This window comes from Poecilia reticulata, chromosome 18, assembly GCF_904066995.2.
Source record: "Poecilia reticulata chromosome 18, P_reticulata-male-v2, whole genome shotgun sequence".
Taxonomy (NCBI): domain Eukaryota; kingdom Metazoa; phylum Chordata; class Actinopteri; order Cyprinodontiformes; family Poeciliidae; genus Poecilia; species Poecilia reticulata.
In genome coordinates, this window is record NC_088847.1 from 7,145,436 (window position 1) to 7,165,039 (window position 19,604).

Genomic DNA, 19,604 nt, shown 5'->3' on the forward strand with positions numbered 1-19,604 from the left:
TTTGTGTCAGCAAAAACACCTCTAAAACAAATGTCCAAAATTCCCGTTTTTAAAAAAATGAGAATAATGTCCGCAAAAGAGTCCCATATCCTCAAAAAACAACAAAATCCTGGAAGTACTTCTCCGTTCTAATCCAACGTCCCAATCCAGAATGAAAAATCCAAAATGTCAAAAACCCAAAAAGATGAGGAAAAAAACAGTGGTACCAACCAAAAAAGAAAAGTAAAGTCCAGATCTCACTGAGAGCGTCTTTCCTTCCCCTCGGTGGCGTCCTCTCGCACCAAGCGGCGTTTCCTGGGTGCAGGTTCTGATAAGAGTTTCTAAAATGCATGATCTGCGGCGCTGATCGTGCATGATACCTAAAACCAGCATGATACTGCGCAAAATCAGTTTTAAAAAGTGGAAATTCAGAATAATTTTAACAATCATACAACAGCAACTTTTCTACAAAACAGTTTGATACATTTACTTTTTAATGTATTTATTCAGACAAAAACAAACATAGTGGCTATGTTACAAGTGAGACAAAGAAGCTGGCATTTATACCTGAGGCAAGTTCACCACTTATACCAAGTAAATGGGTGATCAGAAAAGAACAAGAAAAAAATACTACTTACACAAACCAAACACCAAAACAATAAATGGTACCAACACATATTTACATGCATGCAAATCATTAGAACTAAACTAATCTGTGGTCAATCAAAGAATAAATGAATTAATATCTATGCATTGTTAACTCGTTTGACTGCAGCAGGAGCTACAACACTTTTTCATACCGTTAACTATGTCTCTTTTTGTAATATTACAGACATACACATATTTCAACATTTCATCTTGTTATTATTTGTGGATAATTATTTACAGAACAGTTCTTCATTCCTATTGCAATCCCATCACTAAACATGAAGTTTCACTTAGAGATGCTCTGATCCGATATTGCATATTTTTATCGGTTCAGATATTGAAAAAAAAAATTCTAGATAAGGTATCAGTGACAATGTGTCCGGTTCATAGGGGCTGATCTATTCAGTCCAATTCTATGCTTTGTGCTCTGAGCGCCGTCATTCTTCAAGGTTTGTTGCAGTTTACTTTTCACTTTTTCACTAATGTAGTCAATTTATCGGGCGATGCTAAACCTCAGATATCGATATCGTATCGAAAGTGAAAGAATGTGGATCGGTTCATCGCTAGTTTTACTGGCAGTAGAATGTGAGGACGTTCTGTTGGTTTCCTCGTATCAACACGGTGGGGCAGATAAGGCCACACGTCAGAGTGTCCAGCCAGGCCATATACAAAGCGCTGGGGCAATCGCTTTGAGGAACTGGAAGGCTCCTGCGAGGAAAATACAGAAATAAATGTGTCTGTAAACATATGATTCCATCAGTTAGCTGTAAATGCTTTCTTCATCCGAACATTTTCAGGTGTTTACAATCTGTACTCACACTAGAACAAGAGCGGTGTTTCTCGAATTCTTCCGAATGATTTCATTCAGCCTCACCTTTCGCTCAGACTGTAAAAGGTAAACAATATATTAGATATTTTTTATTCTACTACAACATATTTTTGCCTCAAATGTTTGCTAAAAACGCCCACCTTCAGCTTAAAGGCCTCAAATTGTTTGTCAGATATCTTCCAGGGAGCGTTTTGTCTCAGCTCCTGCACTGAGATGCCTTCCTGCTGTCCATCGTGTAGCCTGAAGGGGGCGACGCTGTCCACAAACCTGCTCAAGCTGAAACGAGGAAGCAAAGGTCAATTTTCCTGTGAAGAACAAACACACTGCCTGAAAGTGAAACACATACAGATGGAAACCTGTGAAAGCAAGTGAGTCTTATTGGAACACCGTTATGTTGGTATCTGAGACAAATGGATTTTCTCAACATTTTAAACCAACAGTTAAAGCACCAATGCTATAGATTATTTACTAAAAGTATATTCCACTTTTTTGTGCTTCATAAACATAAAAAAGACATATTACATTTTTCTTACCTTTTTGGATGAGGTTGTTTCTCAATGTCTGTCATCACTATAACATCACTAATGTTCAAACGAAACCTGTTCAGTAGAGCCATCATCCTGAAATATATAAGATAATATCATGTTCCCTGCATTACACAGCTCTCTAATCCACTCTAATCAAAGAAACTGTGTATAGAAGTGCTCAAACAACTTGATTTCGACAAAGAGATGAATAGCAAAACATTTCTTTTCTTTTCTGAGTCCAAATCACTCTTGGAAAACCTACTCATCGCGAGCCTCCTGCATGTTTTGTTCGTCGCCCACGGTGAAAACCCGGACCTTGCATCGGCGCCAGCGTTTCCTCCTGGTGATCAGGTAGGGCACCAGTAGAGTCAGACCTTAAAACAGACAAAGTGATTATAAATGGTGGCAGTTTGCACCACTGATCTGAATAGAAGTGACGGGAACGCATTTATCTTAAAACGGCGTTTTAAGATAAACCAAGTTTTATCTTAAACCTGGATAAAACCTGGTTTAAGGTTTTAACAATGGTTTATCTTAAAACCTCAAACCAGGTTTATCTTAAAACCTGGTTTAAAGATAAAGGGGTTAGCACAGTAATGGATTATTACTAAAAAAAAAAATGTAAGTATTTGGACATAAAAGCTACTATTTTTATAAGTAAATCCTTAATCCATGTCTCGCAGCTTCTCTTGCAGACAGATGTTCATACAGTCAATAATTTTCATTCAAAATTACCTTCTGTTCCTTTAACATCTACAAAGATTTCTATATCACAAGAATCAGAAAACTCATTAGATAATAGAAATAATAATTTTTAAAAAAATCATTTTTTATCACAGAAATAAAATGCATGTTAAATTTTTTAAACTACTGCATAGTCTTGGTCCAACTGTAAGAAGGTTTGAAAAGCACTCTCCCAGCATCACTATGCTTTTTAGTGGATATTTTTTCTTTTTATGAAATGCTGTGTTGTGATGTGACACACGTTAGAAAAAGTTTCATTTTTGTCCCATCAGTGCACAGAATATTTTCCCAAAGATCTTCACTATGTGTTTTTTGGAAAATGTAAGACAGACTTTCAAGATATTTTTGGTCTGGACATGTTTTTGCTTTTGGAAAACCCTAATTATTACTATTCCTCTTCACCTGATCACTCTTGGAAAGGTTTGCAGCCGTTTCATGTTTTTCTTTTATCTATAAATATCTAAAGCTAAATCCCTTTCTAATCCGACGTTCGTCTTTATTACTCACCTCCATCGTCTGCGATCCAGTAGACATCAATGGTTTTCTTTCCCTGGTCGTTTTGAAACACGGTCTTGATCTGATCACTGCTGCCTTCGTCAGACATGTCATCAGCTGCAAGATGAGGAGGAGCTTTAGAGGAAAGAAAACAATACCACATGTACCAACACGTGTTTTTTTAACGGCTTATTGTGTGAGCAAACTCATTCACGAACAATTTTAATTGCGTTTCTTAATTTATGGAAACACCTGAATTGCAAAACGGCGTTTGTTTTTAAACATTAGCAGAATATCAACAATGTTTTGCACACATTTGCAATAGAAACGCAGCTGCTGAAAGTGGCAAAACCCCACACGGCACCGGTATCACATGACTGTACAAACACCACATGACCGGCCTCTTCCACTTCCCCTCCAGAAACAAGCAGCGACAAAACGGAAATAAATATCCGTCCATTATATTTGGCAGGGCGATACGATATGTTAAAAAGGGACCGATATCAACCGATATCGATGTATGTACTGATAAGTCATGAATCCAGAGAAACATCAAACAAAAACTACCAACACAGAACCTAACTTCATTCAACTTGGTGTTAAAATCCGATAAAAAATACTTGTAACACATGTTTATGTGACAAATTTAACGGTTGCTGTGTTATTTGTTTACTGCAAACGCCTGATAAACTTTGACATTTACCAATAATGCGAACACGCAACGCCAGTCGCAACTTTGTGAAGATAAGTTAAGAATCGTAAAAACATGTTGAGTTTTAACACACAAGAAATATTGAAACAGAGTGTTAGAGTCAATATTTACAGTAGCTAGGTAAGGTATGTATTTACACAAAATGTCGCCTAATAATTTGTGTTGCTGCATCAGTCAGTAACTTGCAAGTAGAGTAACTTTTAGTTTAAGTGAAAGTGGAACAGAAAAACATGCGATGACAACAACAGCTATAATTTCTTTACTATAAACAGAAGAGAGGCAGAGAAAGTTCTCCAAAAACAATGACTGGACACATTTGGCATTCACAGTATCTTCACAGTTGTTTCTTGCATTACTTTGAATTTCATTTCATTTTTCCACCTTGTTTATTGAAGTAGAAAAGTTCAGACAAACAGAGTTTTATATTTTCTCTGACGTGCCACCTCACCCGTTTCCTCCTCGTTGGTCTGCTGGTCCAGATTGTCCACGTTTTCATCGGCCTCAAAGCCCTGGTTGACTGTGGGGTTTAAACGACATGGTCAGATCCATGTTAGAGAAACTATATTGTTATGTGGTAAAGTCCAAAAATGTATAATTTTGTGAAAAAAATTAATAAACCTTCAAATTCTAAATCATCAGAGATATCCAGTCCATCCGTCATCCTCAAGATGCACAAACCGTAGTTGGAGTCAAACGTATCACTGGAAAAAGAACAACAAAATCAAAATCTGAATTTATCTTTTAAATCGTATAACATATTAATTTTTTAACATTCATATCGCAGCTGCTGTTAGTTCAGCAGCTGTTAAGACTCAAAATGAAATATTTTGAGTTGGTTGAAAAGAAACTCTCAATCTTACTAAATGGTGCTGATGTAGTCCTCGATGCTTTCCGGAGCGCTGTCCATCCAGTTGGACTTGAAGCCCAGAACCAGAGTGTTGGGTTTCAGTTTACCCAGACCGGACGCCTTGAAAAGATTGAACAGTTAATACGATGAGATTTTGATGAAATATTGTCAAAGCACTTCATTTGATGGAACACTTATTACAATGTTTGTCATTTTTAACCTTTTTAAACAGTTTATTTCTGGATATCTGCCTCACTCATTGCAACACACACTCTATGGGGAGCATTTACCAAAATAAACTGAGATTTGTAGGTTTTCCACCTTTCTAGAGTCCTATTAAGTTTGAATTGGTAGTTACTGCGATATTTATCTTTGGTATTCTTGGATTCCTTCAACAAATGTATTGTGAAAAAAATTAAATAAATAATTTTTCTTACCTGAAGCAGCTGCTTAGTTCCAGCCCTTAAGTTGTCAGCAGACAGGGGAGTGTAGAACGACCGCACCTTCCTCTTGTTCATCCACTTAACCAAACTGTTTGTGTCGTCCTGAGGACGCATCTTCCTGTCCTGCTCCTAGAAAGGGCAAAAAAATAAATTTCATTGATAGGAAGATTCAGTGAAGGAAAATGGGATTGAAGGAAACCAGAAATACAGCTATACAGTTGCAGAGTTTATAAAATGTAGCTTTATGCTCATTTTTTAAAGGGATTCTTTGTATATATGGTCAAAAGCTCCAGTACCAGTATAATATCGCCACAGATCATGAGGCTGATGTGCTTCGTGAAGGAGCCGACAAAGTCCACCAGTGCGGGCCGCTGGTTTGGAGGACCAGTCAGGACGAGACACTGGGGCCTGGTAGAAGGCAGGAGAAAGCAAAAAAACAAATGGGAATTGGTAAATGCTTTGGAAAGAATGTTTGCGTGTACAAAAGTTTCAAATCAACCTAATTTCTTTACGTTTCAAGTCCAAAGAGCTCTGAGGGGATTTAATAAAGTGTGGACTTTATTAGGCCATTTGACCATCTTCAAATAGAATGTGTTTGTCTTTTTTAAAGCCACTCCTTTAGATTTTATGTTATAATATTAAATGGGATTTCTACTAACAAACAGACATGTTGCACCCATTTATTGAACTCTTTACATTAAGATTCCCCCCAGGCCCATAAAAGAAAACACACACACACAAAAAAAAATTCTCACTGTTGTTGCTGAGAATAGTTTCAAACTGTTTTCCACATCAGGGAAAAAAGCAAAACAGCCTGAAAAATGGTCCATGTTGCCTGAATTTCAAACATTTAAAACAGTTTTCTATTAAAACTAAATTATTTTGTTCCATTAATTGTTACTGATACAGTTAATGAACAGTTAATCTGTTAATGATTAACAGATTCCCTGTTTAGCTTTTTTTGCTACACGAATTGACAAAATTATGATTAAATTAGTTTTGCCATGTGCAAGGCAATGCAAAAAGGTCTAATTTAAAACTGGTTCATTGGTTAACCCAGTGGTTCCAAAAGATTTTCTGGGCCCCCTTATGAATTACCATAAACCTTCTACCCCCTAAAAGGAGAAAAACAAATAACTGGGCAAACGCATCGTTCAACCAGACGTAATCCTATACACATATTTTGTTTTCAAACTCCACTGAAGTTTATTTCACACTTCAGGTTGCAACAAAACACACTACGAACCATTTTTACAGTGAAAAAACGTTTGTGCAACTTTTTTTTTTCTTTCATTCGTCCATACTGTTTCCCGTGCCGCCCCTGCAGCTGCACTGTGCCACCACTCTTTGGGAACCACTTCCAGACAAAACATGTCGGCAACAATCCAGTCAAATGTACCGTAATTCTGCCACACTTTGTGCTATCTCCCGTATAGCATCGAGTGAAATTATTCTGAGTGGCACTCTTTTAATAGACAATAAATTGCAAAAATAGCTTGCTAGATATTGAAAAGTCCTGTTATTGTGGCTAAATGGGCAAATATATTTACTCACAGGACTTTTAAAGAACCGTGTACAATTAAAATAAGTAAAGATATCCAGGAATTGGATGTGTAAGAAAATGTGATAAATGAATAAACAAAGGAAGGATCATTATTGGGATTATAAAAATATGTTGAAAATCTGCAATATTCTTTATGACGACTCACCTGAAATTCTTCACATGATCCTCCACTCCGGTCAGAGAGACGGAGGAAGACAGAGCCATGTTGTATGTGCCGGCCTGCATTGACGAACCCCAGTTTAGCTCTGTGGAAAGTGAAGAGGTGGCTTAGCAAGAGCAAATGCAGCAGAACGTTTTCTGCTTGTTTCCAGTTCGTCTCTTAGCTGAACTGAGCTCAGCTTCAACGAGCTGCACCCACTTGGTTTGTTGTAGTTGACGTATCCTAAGAGGAAGATGATGATGGAGAAGGTGATCAGAGCAGCCCACCAGGTGAACAGGAACATCAGCACCACGGATATGACTGCTCCAAACAGAGCCGTCCATTTGCTGTAGTATTGGAAGGCCGGCCTCCAGCCTGAAAGAGTCGACAAATAAGTGTTGTCTACCTTAAATGTGGGGCTTAAAGTTTGTCTAAAATGACCAGATGTACTTTTTGATACTCCTCTCTAAGAGGAGTTGTCACGTTTGTCCAATCTGCTGTGAACTGAGATGCTAAACCAGCTGACTCATACAGAGAATAAGGAGGCAGAACTTTAGGTTGTTACATGCAGAGTTGGGTAGTATAACTAGTTACTTTTAGTTACTTGAGTAACTTAAAAAAATTACTTTTAGGAATATTTTTACTATGCTGACTTTTACTTTACTTATTTTATTATGAAGTCTTTCCACTCTTATTTGAGTAAAATTTCTGGATTTTTTACTCACTGAATGGAAAACAGATTTTTTTAACCATAAATTCACCAGACAAAGACCTGCAGTTTTTCTTAACGTTTAATATAGTTTACAAAGAAACTGATTTGGAACAAATTTCTTTTGCCTGACTTTATTTATTTTTTGTTACTTACCGTATTTTACGGACATAAGCTGCTACTTTTTTCCTAAGCTTTGAACCATGCGGCTTGTAGCCTGGTGCGGCTTTTCTGTGGATTTTTCTTCAACCACCAGGGGGCTCTTTAGCAGGAAGTGAATCATTCAAAGTCAAAATTGTAAATCAAAGAAGAACACGCTCATTTTCATTTAACAAGCACATGCTAGCAGCAGGCACGACAGGGCTTTGGAAATGGAGGGTTGCGTCCTTAATATATCCAGAAGATTTATTAGGACGCTGCCCCCTGCTGGGTCCTTATGGAAAACCGAGAGCAGCAGAGATACCAGCAGCTTATATACAGTATGTACATTTCCAGGCTTTTTAGTATGGTGCGCTCTATAGTTCGGAAAATCTATTCAAATTTACAAATCTCTGTCAGAACAAGTAAAATGTTCCAGACTCTTTGTACGAGAGTGGCCCAGGATTCAGTGTGAAACCTATTTTGAGCGTGCTTGTGGGGAAAACAAACAAAAAACGTAAATAAATACATAATAAACAAATCTCCCTTCGTCATGAGAAAATATTAATGTGCTCACTTAGATGAGCTTTACTAGAACAAAGTAGAAGGCCTCTTAACCTCTTAGAAGGTGATTTGTTTCATCTATGTTCCAAATTTAATGAATATTTATTTTGTCCTCAATAACCTTCATTGTATATAATTTGCTCTTAAAATAAACCCCATAATGGGTCTCTGTTATTTACACTATGTCATTAGAACCAGCAATTATTTAATAACAAATTTTAGATTATATTAACTGCAAATACATTAATTAAAATAAAGGTAAGCGACTTACCAGGGGAATTGGTGATGGACGCATGAAAACAACTGAAGTTAATCAGGGCATAGGAGCAAAGGAAGAAATTGGAGATCAGGGGAGCGATGGCGTTAAGGTCCGCTGTGGTGGGCAGCAAAAAGACAAACTGTAAACTTACACTGTGAACCTGTGTAAAATATGAACAATCATTTGTAAAAAAAAAAAAAAAAAAAAATGATCACATCACACACACCAATCAGGATGACAGCTGTTGCAATTAAGAAGCAGAGTATATAAGCTCGACGTGGCTCGTTGTTTTTCCCATAACCTTTCGCAAAGAAAATGATGTACGGGTATATTTTGTCATTGCACAGACACTGAAAAAAAGACAGGAAAGTTGTTTTTTATTCAATGTTGACACGCAATTTAGTGGTATAAAACAGAATACTTTTAGTTGAACGTTGTTTCACCTGAAAGATTTTGGGAGCAGAGACAAGAAAACCCAGGGCAGAAGATAAAGTGGCAGCAAAGATTCCCACAATGATGATGTAGTAAACACCGGAGAGTTGTCCAAGAACCTGGTTAGAATATTTGAGTAAAGTCAACAGGAGATCATTTTATACAGCCATGCTTAAAGACTATAAATGACACTTATGTGAAACTGGACTATCTATCCATAACAATGAGTTTGATTGATACATTGAAGCTGTTGGCGAGTCCAAATCGACAGGTCTGCGACTGGGTACAGTCTGTGAAGTTCCAACCCAAGTTACACGCCAGTCCCACGCATCCGTTCGTGTTGTTTCCCGTCAGGATGTGACTTGCATTCCCAGAGGCGTCCCGCACCACACATGACCCTGGAAAAAAAATAAATACTCCGAGTTTGAGCTGAGCTTTCTGGTATTTATCACATTTTTTGGAAAACTACAGTTTCTTTACTACATGGACTCTAAAATCGAAAATGACCTCTTGCATTTTTATTTTAACAATTTTTATGTCAGTATTGCCAAACACCAACTTCAGCAAGCTCAAAGATATATTGAGTCAATCAATAATTAGACATGGTGAAGGTAGTAATGTTATAAAAGTTACCTACCTGTAGTTACTGCTATCACCAGGTAGCTGAGTGTTGTCCAAAAAATAGCCATCAATGTACCCTTTGGGATAGCTGTTGCAGGGTCCTGCAAATAGAAAGCTGATCATCACCTTGCTCCTTGTTGCTCAATGTTTTTCTTTCAGCCTTGTTGAGATTCAAACCTTTAAATCTCCACAGATGTTGACCCCGGACATAATTCCAGTAGCAGCAGGAAAGAAAATGGCAAACATCCGGAAAAAATCGTTTTGAGCGCCCCGCCAGTTTGGTGTGAGGTTCTGGACAAAAATATCGCCTGTAGAGAGCGTTGACATCGAGTCAGGAGTTGCGTTTCCAATTACGTCGTCGAACTAAGTGTTTCGTGAAAAAGTGAAGAGTTCTTTACCTCGGTATCCGAAGATCCCGATAGCCTGCTTCTCAACGGTTGGAGGGATTACGGTGCCAATAATATAGTTTGCAAAGGACACCATAAGCGCTAAGAAGAACAAAATCTGGGTCTGAAAGCAACACAAAGCAAGTTGTTTAAAAACAATATTTAAGTCAAAGAACATTTTATGAACTAAGCAAAACAGTGTTACTTTGTCGCACAAAATTTTCCACGGATAGGCTCACCTTGGACTCCCACGCCATTCCAGCCTGAGTAATCATGAGAAGAATCGTGACTGTGACTACGCCTATAATGCGAACATCATTGATTGGATCCACCATGACGGCACCAAATTCCTAAAATGAGTGACATGATTCTCAAAAAAGCTATACAACACATTGGGGTTTTATATGAAAGCAATATGATGAAAACATTTATGTAAATACTTACCTGTATGTGTGTTTAAATCATTTTCCAAAATATATGCATGAAAACCTTCACAGATATTCTTTTGCCATACACTAAAATCACCTTAAAACATACTCACTGAACTTAGAAATATGATTTTTTTTTTCTCTCTCTGAATACAAATTGTATTCCAAAAAAGTTGGGACACTAAACAAATTGTGAATAAAAACTGAATGCAATAATGTGGAGGTGGCAAATGTCAATATTTTATTCGTAATAGAAAATAGATGGCAGATCAAAAGTTTAATCTGAGTAAATGTAACATTTTTAAGGAAAAATATGTTGATTCCAAATTTCACAGTGTCTACAAATCCCAAAAAAGTTGGGACAAGTAGAAATAAGTGGCTGGAAAAAGGAAACTGAACATATAACAAACAGCTGGATGACCAATTAACACCAATTAGGTCAATTGACGACATGATTGGGTATAAAAAGAGCTTCTTAGAGTGTCAGTGTCTCTCTGAAGCCAAGATGGTAAGAGGATCACCAATTCCACCATTGTTGGGCAGAAAGATAGTGCAGCAATACCAGAATGGTGTTACCCAGCGTAAAATAGCAAAGACTTTTAAGTTATCATCATCAACAGTGGATAACGTCGTCAAAAGATTCAGAAACTCTGGAACAATCGCTGTGCGTAAGGGTCAAAGCCATAAAACTCTACTGGATGCTCGTGATCTTCGGGCCCTTAAACGTCACTGCACCTCAAACAGGAATGCCACTGTCAAGGAAATAACAGCATGGGCTCAGGAATACTTCCAGAAAGCATCGTCAGTGAACACAATCCACTGTGCCATCCGCCGCTGCCAGCTGAAACTCTATAGCAGTGGTCCCCAATTTGGGGGACCAATTTTCCTGTGAGGGCCACATAACTTTTCCCTTCTCTGGTGGGGGGCCGGAGTCAGTTTGTAACAGAAAAAGTGTTACACGGTTATCACCTGCGCTGCCGGAAATTGTTTAAGAGGGGTGGGGGGGAGTGAGCCTTACTCGATTGATTTTTACCCAGAAAGCACATGAGCAAAAACCGTTAGTGAAATGGTCACTGGGACTGACTAGCATATATTCCATTGAGGGAAAGTAACTTTAACATATGAATTTCTCATATGTTAACATAAATGCTTGTTTTGAAGTATAAGCTGCTACTTACAGGCATTGCTTCGAAGAATTCGACCTGGAATACGGCGTTCATAACAAACACGTGTGTTCATCTGCTCTACCGCTAGCAAACAACCGTACTGATTAAATAACATAAAAGTCAAGCAGTTCCCTAAAAGTCCAACAGATGGCAGCAATGCACTATGCAAAACAAAACACCCACAGTTTATAGGACACACCACTTCCTGCTAAAGGTGGTTGAAGAAAAATCCACATATTTACAATATATGAAAAAAAATATGAATGCTCTCTGGTATTGTACAGGGGGCCGGACCAAATGTGGAGGCGGGTCGGATTGGGAACCAGGAGTCATTTAAAATGGAGTGAGGCAAAATGGAGTCACGATTTGAAGTTCTTTATGGAACACTGGGACGCCATGTCATCCAGACCAGAGAGGACAAGGATAACCCAAGTTGTTATCAACGCTCCGTTCAGAAGCTGCATCACTGATGTTCTGGGGCTGCATGAGTGCTGGTGGCCTGGGCAGCTTGCACGTCTGGGAAGGCCCCATTAATGCAGAGAACTATGTTCAGGTTCTAGAACAACATATGCTCCCATCTAGATGTCGTCGTCTCTTTCAGGGAAGACCCTGCATTTTTCAACAAGATAATGCCAGACCACATTCTGCAGCAATCACAACATCATGGCTACGTAGGAGGAGGATCCGGGTACTGAAATGTCCAGCCTGCAGCCCAGATCTTTCACGTATAGAGAACATTTGGCGCATCATAAAGAGGAAAGTGCAACAAAAAAGGCCCAAGACGATTGAACAGTTAGAGGCCTGTATTAGACATGAATGGGAGAGCATTCCTATTTCTACACTTGAGAAACTGGTCTCGTCTCTCCACCGACGTCTGAGTGTTGTAAGGAGGGGAGATGCCACACAGTGGTTAAAATGACCTTCTCACAACTTTTTTGGGATTTGTTGACGTCATAAAATTTTGAAACAACATATTTTTCGCTTAAAATGATAGATTCTCTCAGTTTAAACTTTTGATCTGTGATTTGTGTTCTATTGTGAATAAAATATTAGATGTTGGCACCTCCACATCATTGCATAGTGTCCCAACGTTTTTGGAATCCTGTTTGTAAAACAAGTATGGACACAAGATGAAACAGATCCACATACATGCGTCAAATCACGAACCACCAATGAAAAACCAACAGTGTGGAGCGCACAGGCCATCGCGTTTGCTAAGGCAAACACCAGTCCAATTGGTCCTCCGATTTCAGGACCCAGCGTACGAGAGATCATGAAATATGCTCCGCCTGCAAAATGTTTCACACACACACACACACAAAAAATATTATTTTTATGAAAACTAACAAAAGAATACAAAAATAATAAAACAGTTTATAGCTATAAGATTTGCGTTGCTTCTCAAAGTTGTTCCTATCCTTTTGCTTATGTTTACACTTTGCCATGTCAGTCTTTAATGTGTCTTATTTCGATTTTGTGTGATTGAAATACACAAAATAGTGTAGATCTGTGAATTGGAAAGAAAGATTTTTTTTCTGGTAACAAAAATGACCAGAGAGTAAAAGAACCCGAGTTTTATCAGGATGTCTAGTTCGACAAATGGAACTGCTGGCAGATTTGTAAATGCACCTCCTGCATTATTTCTAAATCCCACAACAAATGAGAGCAAAACTTTGCTGATGTACCACTACTGTTGAATGTTTCTATTAAATAAGAAGTACAGTTAAAATCACGTGAATAGGTTTGGTCATGCGATAAGTTGTTAAATGACACACACTTCAACCCAGCTCAAAAAATGTCTTAATGTAATAAGTGTTTTTTATGAAAAGAACCCAAAAGAACCCAATTTTTTAAATTAATGTTTACATTGGGAAATTTATTTTCGGAATTTGCTCAAATTTCAAGTCAATGGAAAGGCAGCCATTGCCAATTTATATAAATTTGTACAAGAAAGTGAGTACTTTTGTCTTTGTTGTTATCATTCATTAGCAGTAAAAGCAGGTTGTCAGAATAAAACAGAGTAAGGATCTTTGCAAGGCAATTCTCAAGCATTTCTGTATTCCATTGCTAACTTTGTTGTATAACAAATTTAATTAATAATAGTGTTTTTGTTTACTCTATTTACACAGATACATTTTGTGCATCATTCCATTGTTCCCATCATATTTCTGTGCTGAGTACAAAAATTTCAAGCGTCCACCAAATTCAGTCAGTAAAGTGATGTATAATTTGTTTGTACTCATGGCCCAAGCTATGTATTCCCCAAAGTGTGCATCATTTTTAATTTACAATAATGCAAATTAATGTTTACATTTCATTTCTTTGCACATGGACTCACCTGATCTCACCCTCCCATTGGTGGCAATAGCAGAGATGGACAGTGCAGTCACAGAGGTCACCACCACGGACATCAGGATAATTACGCAAGTCAACACTGTCATCAGAGGAATGCATATTTATTAGTCATAATTATAACTTATTTTATTTCCTTCTTGAACATGTTCAGAAAATAACAACTTAGCAAATCTGTTCCTGTTTTGTCATTTTTTGTTTTTCTTTCCAAGATGTACATGCCAAATCAAGTATCCATATTATTAAACATAATTCATTCACAGTTTTAAAAAATGTGTAACACCATTTTACCACATTGTGTTTGGGTTTTCTGCCCTACATTTCCTTGTGCGTGCAAGGACTGAGGCAAACATAGAGGACTGTGGCAAATGATACACGTTTTACAGGAGTGGGGTCGGTTGGAACCCATTTGTAAACACAAGGGTTAATTAAGTCTTACATTTTTAAATGGAATATGAAAGATTTTGTAGAAATTCCCAGATTTATTTACCTGTGATAACATGGAAAGTTCCAGTAATATCAATGGTAAAATGAATTAAACAATAAAATAAATCGGTAACACTTTATTTGAAGGGGTGTGCATAAGATTAAAAGTCCATTAAAAATGCCAACTTTGCATGGTTTTGTAAATAATGACAATTTCATGCAAAGTTGGTATTTTAAATGGAATTTCAGTGCAACTTTTAGAGCAACTTTGCATTCAAAGTGTCATTATTTACAGAACGACACTTTATAACAACTGTCATAAACATTCATAAAGACTTCTTTATGTTCATGACAGGTGTTATGTCATGTTTATGACAGGTGTTATGTCATGTTTATTCAAATAAAGTGTTACCAGAAAATCAATATATTCTCAAGACAAGAAAGAAGAAATTTAGTGCGGTGAGTGCTAGACCATCAAATAAACTGAGTTCCAGAAACCCGGAAGCGATGACTCACCAATGCCGGCCTGAGACGTGATCCATGACAGACGCAGGAACATGATAACGCCCCAAATATTCAGCATGCAGCGCATCTGTTTCCAAAGACCAATGAAAACAACCAGGTGATATTTGCATAGTGACCAGGTGAATGTGCTGATAATTTAGCTGCCAATTCAGAAATGTGATTTTTTTTTTTTTTCATGAACGTAGCATGTTTAACATTTCCTTTACCCGGATTAAATTCAGTATTAAGAAACAAAATCTGACCTTGACGCCGATTATCCAGCCAAATCTAATTGGAGCTGATCCCTTAGAACCATCAGACTCTTCGTTTTCCATATCTGGTTCCGGCAGGCTGCCTGAGTCAGAGGTGGACATTCCGTCCATTCCGATCTCCACAACCTTTAATGCAAAGGAAAGAACCAGTGAAACTAAACCGTCTGACAGGCTTAAACTGTTAAATAATTTGTTTACAGGGGTGATATTAGGTGTTTTCCAGGTACATCAAAATATTTTAGAGCATGACAGACGCTCTAAAATCTGTCATGCTCCAACAGATTCAATTGTTGAAACAACCTTCAGTTGTTATGAAAGTGTTATGTGTATCAAACATTTCTGGGTAACACCTTAAAATGTGGCCTCTGTCTCTTTAAGAAAGTTCTTCTCTTCCCAACAATCTGCCTTCAGGAAGTCATTAGAACATGGCTCCTCTATTAAACCTTTAACAGCATTTTTACCACCGTTGCACTAGTAGCTCCTATAATGAGCTTAGCAGATGCTCCATCAAGTGTTTGCTAATTGCCTCTGGCTAGTCTGAAGGAGCTGAGTGGGGGAGTCACATAGAGGGCTGCTTTGTGAGGTGGAAGCTTGGAAACTTCAGCTCCAAAAAGGAGCCACGCCTCGAAGGCGGAGAAAGGTTCAGATCACATTTTGTACATCTGAATGGTTCCCATGAGAGGTTCAAGGATTTCATAAAAATGCATGAAAGATTCAAGGCAACACTTAAAGTATGACTTTGATTATAACATAATGTAAAGCAAAAAAAAAAGTACATTTTACATAATACTGCAGTAGTCTGAATAATACATTTTTAAAGCTTATTTATCATATTTCATTTAAAGGGGCTACATTTCATCGGTTGCACTCCTTATGTTCTCCCATATGCTGCCACTGATGTAAAGAAATTCAGTACACATAGCAGAACAATGCTTTAATAAAATGGAAAAATTTGCCAAATGGCACAAACTGAAGGACAAACGTACCTCAAATGTCTTGCGCAGGGTTTCAAGAGTCGGCCTGCTCTTTGTCGTCTGGCGTGGCAAAGTATTGGCGTAATGTTCCAGCTGGGGCACCAGGTCCATGGTACTGTAGACGGAGGACCTGCGCAGCTCTGCCCTGGAGCCGCGACGCTCTGATGTGCTGCATGACAAGATGCAGAACCATGTCTGTCAAACTGTGGCTTTTGTTTGATATCTTCCAGCTCCATTATGCTGTTTGTTGTAAGCACAGGGTGAGTAAAGAGCAAATCTTCTAGGATGCGTGACTGATGGGTGCTTGTTAAAGTCTGTTAAACACCCACAACTTTCTCTTTTCAACATAGTAAACTACTTGCTGAAGATTAACAGAAGATTAACACAACCTTCTATTGGGCATTCTCATTTAGTTTCCTCTGTAAAGTTATTAAAATTACACTATGAAATGACTCAAATGACTGCATGGCCATCAAGTGCTGCAGAAGCCTGTTAATCACCCACAGATTCAATCCAGGTGTGTGGCACAAGGGAAATACCTAAAACATGCAGGGCAGGGGGGCGTGAGGACCGGAATTGAGAAACACTGCATTAAACCATTATTTTTTTTCATGTCTACCTGGGCCTTCCTGCATCTTTCCTCACCACCACAACCACAAATCATGACAGAAGGACCCGACCAGATCAAGGTGAGGAACGCAGAAAAAAAAGACCCAGCCAAAAGACTGAGGGCGTGGCAGAGGTCTAAAGAGGAGTTTTTTGGAGGAGCTTCTCCCAGCCCGAGGCTGTTGAGGGGATCGCGGCTGGCGATCTGCCCGCCCGGAGTTGGACCCCGCCATTACTGCTCCCCTGAGCCACCAAATATCCTGGCCCCTGGGCGTCTGCTGCTTCCCTGCCTCCCTGTGCTCCTCCCGAGTCTCCGGGGGCGTTTGCTGATGTGGCTCCTGAGTCTCCGCCCCCGGCCAGTGCTCCCGACTCTCCGCCTCCCGGTGCTCCTCCCGAGTCTCCTGTGGGTCCGCCCCCGGAGTTTGCTGATGTGGCTCCTGAGTCTCCGCCCCCGGCCAGTGCTCCCGACTCTCCGCCTCCCGGTGCTCCTCCCGAGTCTCCTGTGGCTCCGCCTCCGGAGTTTGCTGATGTGGCTCCTGAGTCTCCGCACCCTGCCGGCGCTCCCGAGTCTCTGCCTCCCTGTGCTCTTCCTGAGTCTCCGCCTCCCTGTGCTCCTCCCGAGTCTCCGCCTCCCTGTGCTCCTCCCGAGTCTCCGCCTCCCTGTGCTCCTCCCGAGTTTCCGCCTCCCTGTGCTCCTCCCGAGTCTCCGCCTCCCTGTGCTCCTCCCGAGTCTCCTGTGGCTCCGCCCCCGGAGTTTGCTGATGTGGCTCCTGAGTCTCCGCCCCCTTCCGGTGCTACCGAGTCTCCGCCCCCTGCCAGCACTCCCGAGCCCGGGGTTGGGCCCAAAAGGTCGCCGCCCCCCGCGGCTCCAGCTACGGCCACGCCCGCCGGACCCGCCTCTAGGGGTCCGCCCTGGATTATCCATGGCAGACCCTGCTTTGGCCATGCTGATTTTCTTTTTTGTTTGGAATTTCTTCCGTGTTGTTCGCTGTGGACTCTTGCTCTCTGTCCATCGTCCCTCCACCCACCGTGATGAGTTGTTCTTTTGTTTACTTTTTGTTGTTTGGGTATCTGGTAGCTGCCCTTGGGTGTGTGTGTGGAGAGGGGGGTGGGGGTGGGGGGGTAACTGTTGTGATCTGTGTTTTCTGTGTATTTAGTTTGAGGTTTTTGCTGTGCTTATTTAGTTCTGTTCCCCTGTGAGTCCTGTCCTGGTTGTTCCCAGGTGTTTCTCGTTCCCTGATTATCCTCCTTGTGTATTTAAACCCACTTGTTGTCTTTGTCTCTTGTCGGGACCTTGTCGTGCTTTGTCGTGTGTGTCTTCTGACACCGTGTGTTCCTGAATCAGCTACTTGGATTTATCATTAAACCATTATTTTCTTCATGTCTACCTTGGCCTTCCTGCGTCTTTCCTCACCGCCGCAACCACAAATCATGACAATAGGAAGTAAAACACAGCAGGGTGGGAGGACGGGCAATTTGTTATCCATTCCTAACCCAATTCAAAAGCAAAAGTGCTCTTCCTATTGACAAAAAAAAGCCTGTCCAAAATGTGAAAATGAACTCTTAATGACGGCACCAACCTGGACTCCTCATCGGAGACGACGATGGTGGGAGGGATTCGGAGCCCATTGCCTCCATTCACGGAGCTGCCATCAAAGTGGTGTGAGGAGTACCTGGGAGGTCCCTCCTCATTGGTGGAAGAGTGCGCCCCCCCGGCAGTTAAGTTACGTTTGGACGCAAACTGCCCCATCAGCGCGTCTTTGTGCTTCCTGTGGAGTGATACAGAGAAATACTAAGTCATTTAACTAGAATACACTAAATTAAGAAATTCACTTTTTTATATATATTTTTAATCAGCATGCAAGACTTTCGAGAGTAAAAAAAAACCTAAAAAAAAAAAAAACACTGCAAATTTTCCTAATTTGATAAGAATGTAAATATAACTTTGTAATGCCAAAAAATAAACAATATGGAGCAGATATTGATATTTTCTTTAGTTTTGAATCTTTTTGGCATCATCTATGAAGAGTCCACATTGCACATAGTGTAGTTTTCATTTTCTGACTTACTGTACATTGTCTAAGTGCACAAAATAAGTGAAATTTGTATATGCTTTATGATATATTATTTTGGTGTGAACTCCCCCAGCAACGTGACGTTTTACTCGCATCATACTTGGTAATAACAATATGACAAATTCTGGCAAACACAAATTTAAGACATTATGAAATCTGAAGTCTCTCCCAAATGAGAAGCAAAGAACAAATTTTAATCCACGTTCCATTTTTTGACTCTGAAAAGGAGTTATTCGCTCTAATGTCAAATAAAAAGTTGAAAGAAAGAGAATAAATCTTATACTCACAAGTGATTATGTAGCTGATGAAAGAGCTGCTTGATCTGTGCCCAGATCAAACATTCATCTTTTATCAACGCACCGCAAAACTCTTGCAATTTATACCTTGGTAAGGCAGGTTACGTCCCTCCCATTTACTCCATGCACTTTCCTCCCCCTCAGAAAGAGACACACATACATAATCACACTCATTCTGTCTTCAAATAACACCCAGAAAGAAGCATGCACACGGAAAGGTATGTGCGTACACAATCACACATATGCAAATTCGGTTCTACAATGGCTTTATGGATGTGACATCTAGTTTCTGGAATTTGGTGTTTGGAAATGTGAGCTTTAGACACAAAACAATGGAAGCGTGAGCCGCTGATTTGGTAGCGGCAAAGTTATTAGAGTAAACAGGGAGAACAAGCGGGTGCTAAGTTGCCATGGTGGCTTTGAAAGATTAATACGACTTGTTTATGTTGCTACCCAAAGTGAAATCGAT

General features: G+C 39.6%; 1 protein-coding gene and 1 long non-coding RNA gene across 2 annotated transcripts; one reads left to right on the forward strand and one right to left on the reverse strand.

Moving 5' to 3' along the window:
* LOC103480278 (solute carrier family 12 member 3-like) lies at nt 1-19,306 on the reverse strand. The gene is made up of 28 exons (XM_008435171.3): nt 19,127-19,306; nt 18,345-18,533; nt 16,171-16,327; nt 15,176-15,310; nt 14,925-15,000; nt 13,969-14,064; nt 12,780-12,919; nt 10,276-10,386; nt 10,049-10,160; nt 9,828-9,958; nt 9,667-9,751; nt 9,270-9,427; nt 9,041-9,148; nt 8,824-8,947; nt 8,610-8,711; nt 7,147-7,302; nt 6,934-7,033; nt 5,521-5,632; nt 5,219-5,353; nt 4,795-4,901; nt 4,553-4,635; nt 4,383-4,451; nt 3,235-3,339; nt 2,246-2,357; nt 1,990-2,076; nt 1,597-1,732; nt 1,446-1,513; nt 1-1,335 (listed from the first exon to the last, which is right to left on the reverse strand). Exons 2-28 carry the CDS (start codon nt 18,512-18,514, stop codon nt 1,197-1,199), a joined length of 3,114 nt encoding a protein of 1,037 aa, XP_008433393.2. The 5' UTR covers nt 18,515-18,533; nt 19,127-19,306; the 3' UTR covers nt 1-1,196.
* On the forward strand, nt 1,710-14,798 carry LOC145548838 (uncharacterized). Its single transcript, XR_014084828.1, has 3 exons — nt 1,710-1,824; nt 2,221-2,334; nt 13,999-14,798. It is a non-coding gene; the product is annotated as an uncharacterized LOC145548838 (long non-coding RNA).
* Nucleotides 19,307-19,604: the final 298 nt, after the last annotated feature.